Genomic DNA, 17,364 nt, shown 5'->3' with positions numbered 1-17,364 from the left:
GTTTATGGTGGTAATTTGTAGACATTAAAATGTACCTGGCAATGATAACAATGCTGTTGAACTTTAAAAGCAGTGTATATGGTTTGGGAGAGGCTTGTTTTGATATCTGGTTGGCTGGTTTTGATTGGCCATTGTGCTGTTTTTTTCATGCATGAATCAGAAATTAGAGACAGCTCTACATATTACATCAAGTTTTTTTTTTTTTTTTTTTTTTTTTACCGCTGTCATTTATATGCTCATTATTAGTCTTTAATAAGATTACGGTCATTAATACAAGTTTTCACCACAGAATAGAAGTGCGTGTTTTCTAAGATTGGGGGATACATGAAGAAACCTGGCAACACAAATTGTCGCTCTTTTTTTCCGGCGCGGGAAAATCGTAAACACCACACAGCGGAAGCAGCACTACAAACGTAACAGCAACTTTTATTGAAGGAATGAGAAGCTGAAATAAGTCACACTCACTAAAAACATGAAGGTTTGAAAAACTAAAGCACTATGAGAAAATGCGAACAATGGCGGTGCGTTTTTAAAGTTGGATAACTTTCGTGTCGATGCAGTTGCGCCCCACATTATGTTCGCAGCATAGCAGAGTGAGGTGGTGCTGAAAGTGTCGGAGAGGTGGTGTGTTTGTTTTCTCGACCCTGGGGTCTTCATGGATCGCTACAACGAGGTGAAGCTGCAGCTGAAGGGCTGGGAGCTGGGGTTCGTCAAACAGCACCAGAGGAAACCCAACAAGGTGAGTTAAATGTTAGCGCACAGTAGCATGTTCTGTATGTTTTTTATACTGTTATTTTCTTTTAATTCACGAACTCCAACGTTTATTTACCTTTCTTAAAAGATAAATTCAGGTCAATCATGGTGTTAAAAATCTTTGGCGTATGTCTGAGTGGTAGGAGAAATTAAAAAAAAAAAATAATAATAATCAAAAACAATACAGATTATTGTAGCTGATAAAATAAACTACTACTGAATCCAAAATGAATAAATTAACATGACTTGGTCTTCAATGTAAATTAAAGGTTAGTACTGTCAAGCACTATTAAACTGCACAGCAGTGCTTTTGCAGATTTTGAATTCATACATTTCAGGGATTTACATTACACCCTATATTTGTTATGAAGTGAGTCAGGTTTTCATGTTTTTTTTGCTTTGTGTATTCAGTATTTTTGCCATTGTGACAATTGTGTCACTCAGCAGATTTTCCAGTTTCACAACCAAACCATACATCTACCTGTGGTTTGAATACTACAGATGTATTGTTGTGTTTAAAGGATTCTTACCTTTGTTTCCATTATAGCTGGTAAAGACAATGAAAAAGATGTTTCAAAGGAGTAGACATTACTCTTGAAATTGAATCTTAATTTAAAGAATTCAGTGGAAGGATATGCATAATTGGCATGTTTGAAATTATTTTCTTTTAGCTTTGATTAATGATAATAAAAGTTGAATATTATAATGCTCTTTAATTTCTAGGAGGATATTGACCAAGCTCCAGAGGAGACCAGGAGTGAGTACTGGCCTTTAATTCCATTATAGATAAACGTATATATTTCCTTGACTTGTACATTTAGTCCAACTGCAGCATAAATCACTTTATGTGTCTGTATTTCAGAGCTGTATAAAGAGTATCGCAATTTGAAACAAGCCAAAGAGAACAGCAGCAGTGATGCAGCCAGCGAACGCACTGAACAGTCCAGATCTACAGCTAAGGTCAGACGTCCAAATTGTACTTTTCTTTGTTGTCCTCCACCGTTGTTTGTTTCTCTGTCATGCGTCTTTGTCGTCTGTCTGTTCAGGAGTCAGACAGCTGGGGAGCCCACCTGAATCGCAGTACGTTGCCTGTGTCTTCTCCTAGACTGACGTCCCAGGACAGAGACAGTCTTAAGGCCTCGGCCCAATACTATGGCCTGAAGCTTAAAAACAACCTGGCTACACTCAGTAAGGTGAGGCGCACTTTATGGTTTGAATGAGGGAAAAGATTTGTTTCTATGAAAACAACCCGGGCTTCACCACTTTGCCAAGATGGAGTGATTGATCACGGTAACAGCCGCTTTGTGCCGTTGTTAAAATTTCCTTTTGTTCTTCCAGGAGAAACCTGTCTCACTGAGGAAATCGGTCCTTCCTGGTCGAGTGCCTCTAAACTCCTTAAAAGGTGGACAGACAGGTCAGAAAAACAGCCCTGTTTCTGCTGCTGCTGCTGCTGCTGCTGACAAGACCACATCCAGTGACCCCAAATCCAGCCCCTTCACACCGAGGTAATTACATTAAAGAGTGGCTTTTAATGGTAGCGCCATATTATCTGTGCATTTTCACAGTTAGATAAATAACCATGTTTTGCTGAGTATTGCATTGCAATTCAGTCTGCAACTAATGATTACTGTCATTATTGATTAATTGTTTAGTCTTTGAATTGTCAGAAGACATTCTAGAGTCATCCAACCAACTGTCTAAAACCCAAAGATGTCCAATTTACAATGACACCAAAAAGAGAAAGCAGAAAATCTTCACATTGAAGAAGTGACACCAGAGAAGTGTTTTGGTATTTTTGCCTCATAAATGACTGAAATATTTAATCAATAATCAAAATAATCAAATTAAAATTTGACTTGTAATATTATTTGACAAGACAGTACACAAACACAGATATTTTGATTTTTCAGTATAAAGTTGACTAACTTTTATAAAATATTTATAGAAACTGTTGTTATTATTTATTATTAAACAACCACCACTGTAATGAAATAATTGTAGCCCAGCTATGTACCCCCATCTTAAATATACAAGCTATTTAAAAACTTTGATTTGAGTGGAATGACCACTAATGAGTCCTTCCTAACTACGTCCTTGTTCACAGAAGAGTAACGATGTGTGTGGGGTTCCTGGCTTCAAAGACGCTGGATCCAGTGGAGCCTGAAGAGCCGTTTGAACCGTTCGAACCTGTCAGAGAGTTTAGTGATGAACCTTCAGATGCTGCCAGTGGTTGTGGTAGTAGTAGTAACAGTAAAATCATTAGCTCACAAAATCAAAATGGCTCTAGTCTAGCTCCCTCTTCTGCCTTGTTGTCTCCTCTTCGTAGTGTAGAAACTTCAAGAGAAGATGTTGGAACCACGGGAAAGTTAAATGACAGTAAATTAGCTTCAGGAGAGAAAAAGGAGAACTCTGAGACATTAGGAACTCCACATCGAGGTTTTGGTCCTTTGAGAGGAAGCCCACAGTTTCTTGGAGGTCTCAGAGGTAAATGTACTGGAGGAAGACCATCTCCTGCCAGGAGGATGAGTTTTGTTGATAGGAAGTGGTTAGAGAGGTGTCAGGTGTTTGGGGAGATGGGAGCAGAGGAGATTCCTGGAGCAGGCAACCTGGAGATGGGCAGAAAAGTAGAGAGAGAAACAGAAGGAGAAATGCAAGGAGGTAAAAGAGTAGGAGAAGGAGAAATAGGTACAGAGGGAGAAAGAAGAGGGGCAGTAGACTTGGGAAGAGATGAAGGCTTTAAGAGCATTGCTAGTGACAAAATAGGCAGTGACAGTGCACCAAAACCCACTAGAAAAAGCAAAGGAGGACAGAAGGAGGAAAAAGTGAAAGGAAAGGGAGATGAAGAGATGCAAAGAGGGCTGACGCCGCCTCCAACATCAGACGGTGATGGTGAGAGCAGTCCCAAGTCCAAAGGTACAAAGAAGAGAGGGAGGAAGAGGCAGAGAGAGGGAGAGGACATGGAGGGAGAGGTGACACAGGAGGGAGGAGTGAAAAAGAAAAGGAGGAATGGGAAAAAGAAAGAGGAGAGCTCTGGGTTGAGCTCCAGCCCAGCTCAAGGAGAAGGGAAGAAAAGGAGAGCCAAGAAAAATGTAGAGGAAGAGGGAGAAGAGGAGAAACAAACTAAGGTGCCAAAAAAGGTAAGGAGTTAAATTTCTGTCCATCCTGGGGCTTGTTGTTTCATAGTGTTTCTGTGCAGACACATTCAGTGAAGATGAACAGATGTGGTATCATTTTTGTCAAGGTGCCGCAGGAGAACCTGTTAGGGGAAGTAGAGGAGGAGTTTGTGTCGAAGAGAATGTATCACACGCAGCCTGTCAGAGCCAGGTAAGATCATACACAACCCTGCACTGCAGAATGCTGCCGCAGTGTCTCTTTTTGTAGCCTGTGTGAAATCGTTTTTTAATTTTGACAGAAGCATGAAAGGTGCAGAGGGTAACTTTGTGAAGATAAATCTGAAGAAGAAATCTCACGTCAAAGGATACGCACTCAGAGGGATGGCTCTACGCAAACAGGTCAGTTTTGTGTATGTGTGTGTGAATGCAGGATTTTCCCATATATTGACGTGTCTATGACTAATCCCTAGTGTTTAGAGAATTGACCTTAGAATTGAAATATTAAAGGTATGACTTGTCTTCAGTTGTCCTGCTGTGTCGTGTTGTGTAATTCCCACCCAAATCTGATTGATTAGCTTTGTTTATTACTAAATATACACAACCTAGCTTCAAAATCATTGTGAAGAATGGATGTATTTGTGTATCATTCTCCCAGAAATCTTATACATTATATATTCATCATATATTCACATGACTCCCGAGTAACAAAAGCATGTCTGTATTTATGTATTTTTGAATATTTGAATCTGTTGTATGTGTTTCAGTTGTACATGCAGAAATTCCAGCTGAAAGGTGAACGCTTTGGTGGAGGTGGTGGATATTTTGGCAGAGGGAGGAGAGGAGGCTTTAGAGGGGGGCTCAGTCGTCAGGGTGACACCTGCTACAAGTGTGGAGGGACTGGACACTGGGCCATCGACTGCAAGGGACGAGGTATCAGAGAGTGAAAAGCATAACAAATGAAAACCTTTTACTTTTACTTAGTTACTTAAAAAATGCATGACACGAAAACTGAAGGTTTGCTTCCATATTTTTCTTAACTTGTCACTTCATCTCACTTTGTCATATTTAATTCCACTCACATTCTTTAGCTGTAGCTATGGGCGCTATGTTACACACATGTCATCATGTCTGAAAAGCTGCACTGATGAACAACAACAAATACCCCTGAACCCTGTTTTGTAGCCCCTCCTCCTCCTCCTGTTCCTGAGGAGCAGCCTGTTGAAGAGGAGCCGTTTGAGCTGCCAACTCTGGAGGAGGTCGCCAGGGCAACGGGAACACTGCGACCTCAGCCACTCGGTACGTCTGTTGATGTTTTCCACCTCAACTAACCAGTGTCTTTGTTCCTAAATATTGAGAAAATATCTTTTTTATTATGTATAAACAATTAATATATTTTTTTTATGTTTATTTGTTTTTCAAATAAATGTGTGTTGTTATTGTTTTTTGCACTTTCTTGATTAGCAATAATTACTATTACTTGTGTGTTTGTCATGTTTGTGTGAATCCTGATGTGTTTGTGTGTTCCAGTGTCATCTCCCAGTGTCATCGCGGAGCAGCACCAAGAAAATGAAGCGGATCGTAAACATCAAGATGAGGTGTTGTTGAATGTGATTCGTCCCGACTACGAGCGGCCTGCTCCCACGCCACCGATGGCACCGCTGTATCATCTCACAGATGATGGAAAAGTCCAGGGTAAACACACAAGTAACGCCATGCATTTTTAAAAATGGGTCAGATAAAAATCAACAGATTTTCTCAAACTTTAACTCTTTGTGTATATGTGTGTTTAGCAACACCTGCTGACGTGTATGCAGCTCTGCAAGACCTCGGCTATAAGTCATTTAGGCCTGGACAGGAGGAGGCCATCATGAGGATCCTGTCTGGTACGTACATTCACAAAACACACTACACAGACTCTCTGTATGTATTTTATCTGTGTAGCTATCACCTGTTTTTTTTTTTTTACGTTTTTCTGTCTCTCTTTAGGTCTCTCTACCCTCGTAGTGTTGTCAACAGGGATGGGTAAATCATTGTGCTATCAGCTTCCAGCCTACTTATACGCTCAGAGATCAAAATGCATCACACTGGTCATTTCACCTCTCGTCTCACTAATGGATGATCAGGTAATCACAACTTCACATGAAGAAATCAGACAACATTTTATTGTCATACTTGAACGTCACAAAACAGACATATACTCTCACTGTGAAGAGTGATGCAGCTGTTGTGAATGTCTCTTGTGTGTCTCCAGCTGTCTGGCCTGCCAGCCAAGCTGAAAGCTGCCTGTATCCACTCCAACATGACGATGAAACAGAGAGAAGCTGCGATAGAAAAGGTAACGCCCATCACAGGAGTCTCCACAGTCACCACTCCTCTCCCTCTCAGTTCTGAGGGAGTTTAATGCAAAAATCACAAAATGTTACTGGAAATAATTTATTTTTTAATCCAGTCTTGTCTAATTCTCAATCACAATCTCACCTCTAGGTGTATTTAATAGCTGTCCTGGAGCTTTTGATTAATCACATGATCTTCATCAGCAGATGGAGTTGGTCCAGTTGTCACAGATTTTTTTGTGCAAAAAAAAATAACCTAGCATAGTCTAGTGTTGTTTTGATCATTCTTAAACCAAAGAGAAATCTTGGCTTGGACACAGACTGTTGTATGTCTAGTAGTATTTCCCGCCCTGACTGTGCTCTCTTCCTCTCTTTGTCCAGGTGAAGTCAGGCCAGGTGTGTGTGTTGCTCCTCTCTCCAGAGGCTTTGGTTGGTGGAGGTGGCTCGGGTGCAGGGTGTCTGCCCTCTGCTCAGGAGCTCCCTCCTGTGGCCTTCGCTTGTATAGACGAAGCTCATTGTGTCTCTGAGTGGTCACACAACTTCAGACCCTGCTACCTGAGGCTCTGCAAGGTGGGTGGATGATGGTGTGTGTGTGGACTGCAGGTATCTTTTGTTGTGCTTTCATCAATCTGCTCATTCTTTTAGAATATTGTACATTTTGATCTCAGACTTTTCTCCTGTTCATAGCTTAAATTTTGACTCTCGCATATTGATGTATATACGTATCACTAATAACTACAACACAGTCTGATTTTTTTTTTTTTTTTTTTTGGTGTGTATTTGTAGGTACTAAGAGAGCGTTTGGGAGTGCAGTGCCTGCTGGGACTTACTGCTACAGCCACGCTGTCTACTGCTCTGGACATCGCTCAGCATCTGGACATCACTGATCAAAACGGTATTGCAGTCAGATCTGCAGCAGTGCCTCCTAACCTGCATCTGTCTGTGTCCATGGACAGAGAGAAGGATCAGGTGAGATTATTTATGTGTGCCCCCTCTCACAGACTCCATCTGTTCCCTTCTTTCTGTTTATAAATATTTAAAACTCTCTTACTCTCTTTTTATCTGCCTCTCCCCTGTCATTAAATTTTAAGGCTTTGGTGTCCTTGTTGAGAGGTGATCGTTTTGGTTGTCTGGACTCCGTCATCGTCTACTGCACCAGAAGAGAGGAGACTACCCGCGTGGCAGCTCTGCTCAGGACCTGCCTGCAGGGAGTGCTGGTTAAAGAAAACAACCAAACCAGTGGCAGCAGCCGGGCACAGGACAACCCTGTAGGACAGAGAAAGAAAGAGCTGGGTAAGGGAAGAATAATTCATGTTTTCAATTAAAGACTAATTCATTTTTCAATAAAATGGAGAGAGAAATGTCAGGGGAAGGTGTAAACTTAAAATAACACGACATGCTAAACTTCAGCCAACAACATGATAGAAAGCTGCTGTATTACGTTAATCAAAACCTCCCTCTTGTTTTCACAATGTCACGTCTTTCTGTACTCAGCGAGGAAGAAGATTCGTAAACCACTGAAATGGCAGGCCGAGTCGTACCACGCCGGCCTGTCGGCATCAGAGCGGCGTCGGGTCCAGAACAACTTCATGTGCGGGGAGCTTAGAATAGTTGTGGCCACTGTGGCGTTTGGCATGGGCCTCGATAAATCTGACGTCCGTGGTATCATCCACTACAACATGCCAAAGGTGCGTCGTCTTCAAACTCTGTAATCCCAGTGAAGCTACAGCCCTGACTCAGTGTGTGACTAATAAACTCTTCTTGTAATTTGCAACCATATCAATAGTGGTAATGCTTGTGGCCATAAGCATAAATAAAACATAGATGGTTGAAGAGATTCAACTGGATCTTAAACTCACACATTGCAACAAAAACCCAAAATCTGGCAAGAATAAGGAACTCATTTTTTCCATGGCAGTTTTGCTTTATTGTTTTTTTTTTATTGCATGAGGATTTAGTGGATTGAGAGCTTCCAAACTTTATTAGATATATGAGTTTATATCTATTATGGCCCAAGTCCTGCCTGTATCAGTATTCTCTGACTGGTAATTGTTTTTCCAGAGCTTTGAGAGCTATGTTCAGGAGATTGGGAGGGCAGGGAGAGATGGAGAACCGGCCCATTGTCACCTCTTCCTGGACCCTGAGGTGAGAATTAAACTGTTTATTTAGGAAGGAACTAACCTGACTCTAACTGTTTCAGAGCTCACAGCCCAAAACACAGGGTTTGTTATTGGATAATGACAATGTCATCTTACTTTTTATTCCAGTGATATAAACTAATCTGTGAAAGTATTTAAACTGTGATTCAAACAATAAAAGCAAATTGATCAGACTGTAGAAAGATATATTTTGGGATAACTCAGTTGTGTTGGCTACATTTGATAAAAATTTTTATCTGTGTGTCTTGGTCCTGTGTTCCAAGTATAAGTGAATTTACTGCCTGTGTATTTGTGTGCAGGGTGGAGACCTCCATGAGCTCCGCCGTCATATCTATGCAGACACAGTGGACTACTACACAGTGAAGAGGCTGGTCCAGAAAGTTTTCCCTCCATGCAAATGTAAGCAGATACACCAGAAACAACAGGAACTCATCAAGGTAACTGCCCCCTGCTCTGCGTGTGTGTGTGTCTGTTGTCTGCATGCTGTTCCAAGAAGTGTTTTTGAGTCCATGTAACTCAACGTTTCTGTAAAGTAAAAAAAAACAAAAAAACGCTGTGCCTGTCTGTATGTGTAGGACATTGAAGACACTGAGCTGTTGGAGATGATGGATGTGTGTGAACAGGAGAGCAGCCTGAACCCTCCTTCTCAGCAGGACATAGTGCATACGGACAAACCAAAACCTGCTGCTGCACAGGTAATTAAAATGCTCTTTAATATCTTTTATTCTTTCTTTTTAACCAAATGAAAGACAGTGAAAATGCAGATAACACTGAAGAAAATAAGGCAATTGAAACACTGAAGTTTGAGCAGTGTACTGTTGATCATTTTTAGTTCTTTTTAACAAGGACACATTTTACAAAGTTATAAGTAGGCATCAGTATTTTGGACACAACAAGTGCATTATCTGCCCTTGTTTTCACTGCAAGGAGACGTCACATCCCGATTCAGCGGAGTTACCCGTCCACGAAGACAGAGATGAAGGAAAGGAAAAGGAGGAGGAGAAGAAAGAGGAGCAGGCAGTAAAAGATGATGGAGCTGAAGTGAAAGGGACTGATGATTCGCCAAGAGACTACGAAGGAGAGAGCAGTGATTGGCCCAGAGAGCGAGTGTGTCACACGCACGAGAGAGCAATTCCCATCCAGCAGACCGTCGAGGCTCTGGACATCACAGAGGAAGGTAAGTCGAAATGCACACAAACGTACACACATATACATAAATAAATACATCAAAAAAAGGGAAAAAAGTGTGGTAGTAGATGCAGTATGTACGTTGGAGAACAGGTCAATGACATGTAGAGTTACATAAACAGAAATCTTAAAATTATTGTTTTTTTTAAAACATTTTTATTACAATTAAATTACAATTACTATTAAAATACTAATTCAACCCAGAGAAGATGGGCCCAGTGGAAGAATATGGTGGCTGTGATGCTCCAAATGCACCAACTTCAGTGAAAAATCACTGATAGGAGAAACACTAAATAAGACCAAACAAGTAGAGCAGAACATAAACGTTGAACTCTTTCTTTCTCTCTTTCTTTGTGTGTTTCAGGTGTGGAGACTCTGCTCTGCTATCTGGAGCTGCATCCTCAGCGCTTCGTGGAACTTCTCCACCCCACCATGTCCGTGTGTAAAGTCAGCTGCTATTATGGACCGAGGCAGCTCCAGAAAATCACTAAAATGTATGAAATCTTTGACGCTCTGAAATATATTCTGGTACAGTGCCCTTAAAAAGCTGCACACACTGTATGTGCCAGTTTGCACTGTGTGTGTGCATGAATGTGTGCGTCTGTTTACATGAAGATATGGATCTGTTATTTATCGTTAGATAGATTAGAATGAAATCAGGTTGAATTAATTTTACTTTTCCCTCCCCACAGCTGTCCTCCTGTTGCTGTGGTTCTGGCCAGAAGGCGGATGGCGGGCGAGCGAGTGGAGACGTGTGATCAATTGGAGTTCGATGTTGTCGAGGTTGCGGACACTATGGGATGGCAGCTTCCTCTTGTGAAGAGAGGACTCAGACAGCTGCAGTGGAGCACTGATAGAGGTTTGTTTACCAGTGTGTTTGTGAGCTATGTCCTTTACTGTCATCTGGTGTTAATTAAGTTTAGTTTATTTGAACTATCTGCAAATTAGCAAGGTCCAGGTCCAGGATCTTTTTGTGTTATGGGTAACAAACATTCTGACCCTCTTTTTGATTTACTGTCAGTGTCTGATAAAGCCAACAATGTTGAAAGGTTGACTACTGATACACAGAAACAATTGGTTATGAATACTTGTGTTACAGCTGGCGGGCGTAGCGGTGTCCTCGTTGAATTCTCCTCACCATCTTTCTACTTCCGCTCCTATGGAGACCTTAGTGATGAGGAGATGGACAAAGTTTGTCAGTTCCTCCATAATCGAGTGCAGGACCAAGAGAGGACACAGCTCTACCAGCTGACCACCTGTTTCAAGTCCTTCAAGAGGTACACAACTGTTAAAAATTGTAATGTTTCACCCTCCAGTTAACTTCCTCTTTATCTGTATTGTTCAGCTTAGAAATGATTCTTTCACAATTGTGAATAATAAATGTGGAGAATGTTTTCAGATCTTTTAATAGGATATTCTTGTTTGTATTGGTCTTAGATGGTTGCAGTTTATTCCATACTTTGTGACTGACATGGCCTTATCTGTTTTGCTTTAGTGAACCCCACTGATCTCTCAATTATTTCCAAGAAATAAATAATTAATCAATGTTGCAAAAAAACAAAAAACAGCATAGGTTCTTGAGAAACCTGCAAAAATCTCATCTAATGGTTGAGCAGCATTCAAACGGTCTCTTGCAGGGGCTTTTGAGGGTTAAAAGGACTGACTCAAAGCTGTGTGTGTGCTGTTTTTCCCAGCGTTGCCTTCCAAAGTGTTTCATCCTGCGTTGATGATTTGGATGTGAGTCGCAGTCTGCAGCTGAAAAACCTTCTCTCTGAGTACTTTGACAAGAGGAGAGACCGAGACCACACGCTCAGACCAGTGGACATTGAGGAGCTCGACAAATATAAGGTGAAGCATGCAGGATGGTTATCAGGCAAATATGACTGAATATGAAGCTGAATATAGTCTTGAATTCTTTGAATATTCTGGTTTGTAGCTGCTTGACTGGGAAAGTCAGATCAGAGCAGACATCAGGAGTTTTCTTGCCAACCGGAGTGATGAGAAGTTTTCTGGAAGAGCTGTTGCTAGAATCCTCCATGGCATAGGTGAGAACACACAAACCTCTGAGCAATGTTACTACATAATGTGAAAGCATTTAACCACCAGGCCCTAAAATTCCTGTGCACTAAGCAAGTATTTTATGAAGCTAAACAATATTTTTATTCATACTTTTTTATCACAAGTCAGTTTTTCAAAGCCAAGCACATCAGACTATCCAATGAATCTCTGGACCTCTAGAGGGCGTTATAGGACCAATAGGAAAATTGTGAGATTGACAGTGTTAACAATCACTAAGACAGGGCTCTGTCTGGGGGATATTTGAAAAACTGAGCTAGGTTCAAACATTATATTCTCTCAAATTAAAAAACATATTTAATTACAAAATGACGATGCAACACCTTAATACATGCTCACTGATTTCCCTATAATTCGATCACACAAACTCACTGGCTCTGTTTCACCTGGTGCAGGCTGTTGCCCACTCCACAGCTCCCATCCCCTGCATCCAGAATTTCAGAGCTTACCTTTTAATTCCCTTTTTAGACTCTCATGAACCAAAACTAATACAGCTGCTATCTCTCAGCTAAACTGTCAGAAGAAAAGGTGACATGAGAAATTGTAAATATTCCAGGATTTTATATTTACACTTGTGATGTTGCTTTTGTTTTGCTTTACTTTCTTTACCTAATGAAGATGATCTTTATGTTACTTTTGATTAAACATTATTTTGAATAATACAACAAATGAAAATGACATGGGGAAAAAAATATTGCAACCCTTAACCTAATATTTTGTTGTCACTGCAGTCAAGCACTATTTGTAGCTCTTCATGAGACATCTTCACTTCTCACTCGGTAGTTTATCCTGCTCTTCTTGAGCAAACTGCTCCAGGTCTCTCAAGTTTGATGGGTGCCTTCTCCAAACTCTGGGTTTCAGCTCTTGCAGCCCACTTTCAGAAAGCAGTGTGTGCTGCACCTGGACAATGTAGTACCTTGATCTTGGACATCAGCTTGTATCTGTTTTTTTTTTTTTTCTTTTTTCCTTCCTTTTTATCAATCCATTTTAATCTGAAATCACTTTTCCTCTTGCAACCACATCCAGGGAGGTTTGCTACAGCCCCATGGACCTTAAATGTGTCAATATTATTAGCAGCTGTTGGACTATTTGGCTGCTTGGAAATGATCTTATAACCTTAACCTTGACCATGGTTTCCAGTTATTTTCTTCCTTGTCTCCTCAGATAACTCTCTTCTTCCTCTTGTGCATGTTCAGTATGGTGCGCACAATGACACCAAACTACAAATTGTAAGAATGAAGACACATGTGATATTAACTGAAGACAATAGTCTGCTTGAAATATCACCATAATCTACTTATTTATCACCGTTCCATTAGAAACCTTTTTCCACAGCTTCTTTGAGTAACTTCATAGCAAACCAAAAGCATGCAGGTGACAAAAGAGCTTTTCATTTCAACACGTCTCAGGAAGAACAGAGCTTTGTTTCAATGAGGTGTTGGGTTGCCATTTTTTTGGGCCACATCTGTATCTTCCTGGATTGTAGGCAGAGATGAATCAGGGGTTATTTTATCCTAGTCTAAAGTGCATTCATCAGCCGTGAATGAGCATTGATGCTTAAGTTAAGGACTTGCATATACCTAAGCTGAAATGTGTCTTTCAGGCAGTCCGTGCTATCCTGCTCAGACCTACGGCAAAGACAGACGCTACTGGAGGAAATACATCCAGTTTGACTTCAACCAGCTCATCAGACTGGCCACTCAGGAGATCATTTGCTTCAAGTGATCGACCAAATGTGCACATAAACAAATCTGAACATGCATACCGTGAGTGCGTTCACTAACTCGGTCACTCACATCTGTGGATTTTTCCCATAAAATGCCTGTTTTTATATGTAATTTTTATTCCATCATGTTAAATCATTTAACTTGTGCTGTTTTCTACAATGTTAGGTTTTGTACATGTATTTGAAAGTTTTTCTTTGTAGGCTGTATTTAAATAAAATCTTCCTATTTTTCTAGCTTGGTCTTGCAGTGACATCTATTTCAAATATCTCCAGAATATCTTTTCAGGAGGCCGGGAGACAGGGAAGGTGATTTTTAAATACTTTTCTGAGATTTTTTTATTTTCACATAAATGGGGAAAAAAACTCTTGGATGTAGTATGTTTGGTTTTTAAACTGACTCAAACATCAGAGAAAAGAAAAGTCCTGACCCAGAAATGACCTGATATGAGGAAGTACAAATTGAAGAGCAAAAACAGAGTGGGATTTCTCCTCCCACCACCCCACTGTGTCAATGAACCACGAAACTCTGGATAAGAATGCAAATATTGACTTGTATTGACCACAATACCTTATGACTCTTGGTGAGTCACTTTCTGAAGTCGTGTGCTGGATTTTCCACAAATCCTTTGTATCACCTTTTGTTAAACATTTTCTCAACTTCAGCAGACGCACACGGACCTTGTGAATCATAAACTTTAACAACACAAGGTTTAATTGTCTGGCGTTACCATAAAGAGCAGTAGTGGAATAAGTGAGCAAATGAGTTTATTACAGTTAAAAGAAGCATGATTCTGCAACAGCATGACTTGATTCTTGCTTTTAATTTAACCTTGTTTATTTTCTACAACAGTTGCCATGTTTTACTTGTTTGAAAATGTACATTTTCTGAAAAGAAATAGTTTTGACATTTTGGGGAATAGGATACCAAATACCTCAATATGTTGTTAAATATAAAGTCACAGCTAGTAGCCGGTTAGCTTAGCTTAAAAACAAAGACTGGAAATGGGGAAAGCAGATAGCTTGACTTGCAAAATGTCTCAGCTGCCTCCAGTCTAAGCTAAGCTAACTGTCTCTGTCTGTCAACGTCTGTCTCCTGGCTGCAGATTCATATTTACTCTAGAGACACGAGAGTGGTATTGATTTTAAGAGAAATGGCAAACATACCGCCTCACATTAATTTGTAATGCAGAAGATAAAAGATGAAAGATAAGACGTGCTGTTTAGAATGAGGAAAATGAAACAGCCAGGCCAACATTCAGGGTGAAAGCCAGCAATGCCGCTACACGGCTGAGGTGGCAGCCACTCATTGTGTTTTACATTGGACTCTGACTTTTGCATATCTGCTTTGACTTTGGAAACATGCCATAAAATGTCAAGAAATCTGTCCACTGAGCATATATATTGTAAATTGTGGGGTCAAATGCACTTCCCATGGTTGTCTTTCCACCATCTGTTAATGTTGGTGGATGGGTTATTTAAACGAGGCTGCCGGAACAATACTCAAAACATTTATTTGAATTTTAAAGACATGCCAACCCCATGACAAATACAAGGTTTCAAGGTTTTCAAGGTTTGCCCAGTGGCCAACACTTGAAGTCTAGAGGAGCTTACTGGAGTTAGCTGTCATGTGATAATACACACACCTCTGGGAAATACTGGGTCATTAATTCAGCCTTTTCTGGAAAGGTTAATAAAGAGGATTAGGTGACATCGATCAATGCACAAATGACAGCCACTCCTTGTCAATGTTTATTCTTGAACAAGACTGGCTCTTTAGATAAATAAGGGAATGTGCTTGTCTTAGCACAACTGACTAATTCTTTCTTAACAGGTCAACAAACACATTGTGAGCTGGTAGAGACAAAAACTCAGAAGCATGTGTATGTACACTTTAGTTGATCAATTTAACTTCAGTATCAGTTGACTTTGGTATTTATATATGTTTGATAAATGTTTATATGCCTCTGCGACTGCCAGGGCTGAAGGCATTATGTTTTCAAGTTCCCTGTCTCATTCTTGGGAACACGATATCTCGGTAACGCCTTCAGGGAACTTCTTCAAATTTGGCACAAACATTCACTTGGACTCAAGGATGAACTGATTAGATTTTGGTGGTCAAAGGTTCATGTCACGGTGACCCCACAAAACACAGTTTTGGCCTCTGCTCAAGGGAATCCCTTCAAATTTGGCAAAGATATCCATTTGGACTCTAGGATCAACTGATTAGATTTTGGTGGTCAAAGGTCAAGGTCACCCAGGCTGTTAAAGGGATGGTTTATCTTCTGTTTTGAAATATGTGGCACAGAGAGAGAGGGGGATTTTTCTAACTTTACTGAGTGAGGTTCCTTAGGAAACAACATTTGGAAAAACATGTAACATGGTACAGAATTTAACATGGGCTCAGTGCAACATATGACTCAGCACAGCTTACATACTGACCCAGTTACATCTAAGTGTGGGATATGAACAGCATCACCACCTACCTACATGCTGTCACCAAGTGACCTGACCAAGACTAACCTGAACATTACTCATCCCCTCCCTTTAATAACAGTCATCCAGTCTCAACAATCACTGTACACGCTTCATGTATTGTACTGTGTGTGTCTCAAAAATGATCACTTGCACTCCAGACATTACAGTAACTCAAGTCCACATTGACATTTCATCCATTCACAGGCAGTTTTTATTTAAGGCTTTTTCTTTCAGTCCTTTGCTGTTTCTTTTATTTCAGTCTTTCATCTGTCTATGTCACTAGACACATAAAGACACACTTCTTTATGAAGATGTAAAAACCAACTAGACAAGGCTCTCTGTCTTGGTCTTTCTTTACTCTTTGTTCATTTTCTGTCTGTAAAATCAGACTGTGTCTGTCAACACTACAGGAAAAGACATATTATCTATTATAATGCTCAGCTCAAAGGTCCACTTTTAGATGTATTTATGAAGTGTTTTATTGGTAAAATTATATGACTCAAGGGGCTCATTAAACCTCTTTAAATGACAGATGCCAAGTTGGAAAGCTGACTTGAAGAAAATCCTCTGTCCTCTGTCAGCAGCCACATGCTATAATCTCTGTATTTTTTTTTATTTTTTATGGCATATGCTTAAAGGATAAGTACACATCCTACATGTGGTGATTAAATGGGTCATGTTGTCTGAGAGAAAGTAGACACTAGTCATGACTAAGCATACGTACTATATGCAAACATATACAGTGCATTAAGAAAGTATTGAGGCCCCTTCACTTTTCTCACATGTTGTTATGTTACGGCCTTATGCTTAAATCTTTTAAATTCATTCTCTTCTTCATCAATCTACACTCATTCATTCATTATCTATACCGCTCATCTGTGCAGGGTCGCAGGGAGGGCTGGAGCTGGAGCCAATCCCAGCCAACACTGGGTGAGGGCGGGGTACACCCTGGACAGGTCACCAGTCAATAACAGGGCTGACATATAGAGAAAAACAACCAGGCACATTCACATTCACACCTACAGGCAATTTAGAGTCACCAATTAACCTAATGTGCATGTCTTTGGGCTGTGGGAGGAAGCTGGAGTACCCGGAGGAAACTCACACAGACATGGGGAGAACATGCAAACTCCACACAGAAAGGGGTTCGAACCCAGAACCTTCTTGCTGTGAGGCGGTAAGACGGGGCCACTGTGCCACCCCGGTCTACACTGAATACCTTATAGTAACTAAAAAGAAAACAGGATTTTGTCTTGGGTGGCTCCGATTTCTCTTGATCATCTTTGAGATGTTTCTACACTTTGGAATCAACCCGTAAATTCATCCTATTTCTATTCCAATCTTTATTAGCACTTCAAAGCACAAAGCACTTTATTAGAAGCACATACTAATGGCAGGTAGGGCCTCCCTTTGTTTTGTTTGATTTCGATCTGGTGACTTGGGAGGACACTGAAGTTCACTGAACTCACCGTCATATTCTTGAAACCAGTTTGAGATGACTGTTGCTTTTGCAAGTAGCCATTAGAATATGGATAAATTGT

General features: G+C 40.5%; 1 protein-coding gene across 3 annotated transcripts; it reads left to right on the top strand.

The window, feature by feature from the left end:
• The first annotated feature begins 343 nt into the window (after positions 1-343).
• Positions 344-13,582, top strand: recql4 (RecQ helicase-like 4). Of its 3 annotated transcripts, none has more exons than XM_071500688.1 (28): positions 344-739; positions 1,477-1,510; positions 1,616-1,713; positions 1,800-1,946; positions 2,092-2,258; positions 2,858-3,890; positions 3,995-4,077; positions 4,169-4,265; positions 4,631-4,796; positions 5,049-5,162; positions 5,394-5,558; positions 5,657-5,749; positions 5,853-5,989; positions 6,118-6,201; positions 6,581-6,769; positions 6,986-7,168; positions 7,291-7,492; positions 7,694-7,887; positions 8,261-8,344; positions 8,658-8,795; positions 8,934-9,053; positions 9,286-9,535; positions 9,911-10,040; positions 10,239-10,405; positions 10,646-10,823; positions 11,241-11,394; positions 11,483-11,591; positions 13,226-13,582. In XM_071500688.1, the coding sequence occupies exons 1-28, from the start codon at positions 656-658 to the stop codon at positions 13,345-13,347; spliced, it is 4,722 nt and encodes a 1,573-aa protein (XP_071356789.1). In that variant the 5' UTR covers positions 344-655; the 3' UTR covers positions 13,348-13,582. The 3 variants fall into 3 exon arrangements, with proteins under 3 accessions (XP_071356789.1, XP_071356791.1, XP_071356788.1); XM_071500690.1 differs by having other exon boundaries at positions 4,166-4,265; positions 9,289-9,535; XM_071500687.1 differs by having other exon boundaries at positions 4,166-4,265.
• The last annotated feature ends 3,782 nt before the right edge of the window (positions 13,583-17,364 follow it).

This window comes from Trachinotus anak, unplaced genomic scaffold, assembly GCF_046630095.1.
Source record: "Trachinotus anak isolate AG129_WGS33_773 ecotype Australia unplaced genomic scaffold, CSIRO_AGI_Tana_v1 ptg000016l, whole genome shotgun sequence".
NCBI classification, from domain to species: Eukaryota; Metazoa; Chordata; class Actinopteri; order Carangiformes; family Carangidae; genus Trachinotus; species Trachinotus anak.
This window is presented reverse-complemented; position numbering and strand designations above follow the sequence as displayed.

Bases quoted from the DNA above. Each gene is read 5' to 3' on its own strand.
- recql4 (XM_071500687.1), top strand. From the start codon at position 656: ATGGATCGCTACAACGAGGTGAAGCTGCAGCTGAAGGGCTGGGAGCTG. The intron at 7,493-7,693 runs GTAAGGGAAGAA...TTCTGTACTCAG, and splicing joins ACAGAGAAAGAAAGAGCTGG to CGAGGAAGAAGATTCGTAAA. The intron at 10,041-10,238 runs GTATGAAATCTT...CCCTCCCCACAG, and splicing joins CTCCAGAAAATCACTAAAAT to CTGTCCTCCTGTTGCTGTGG.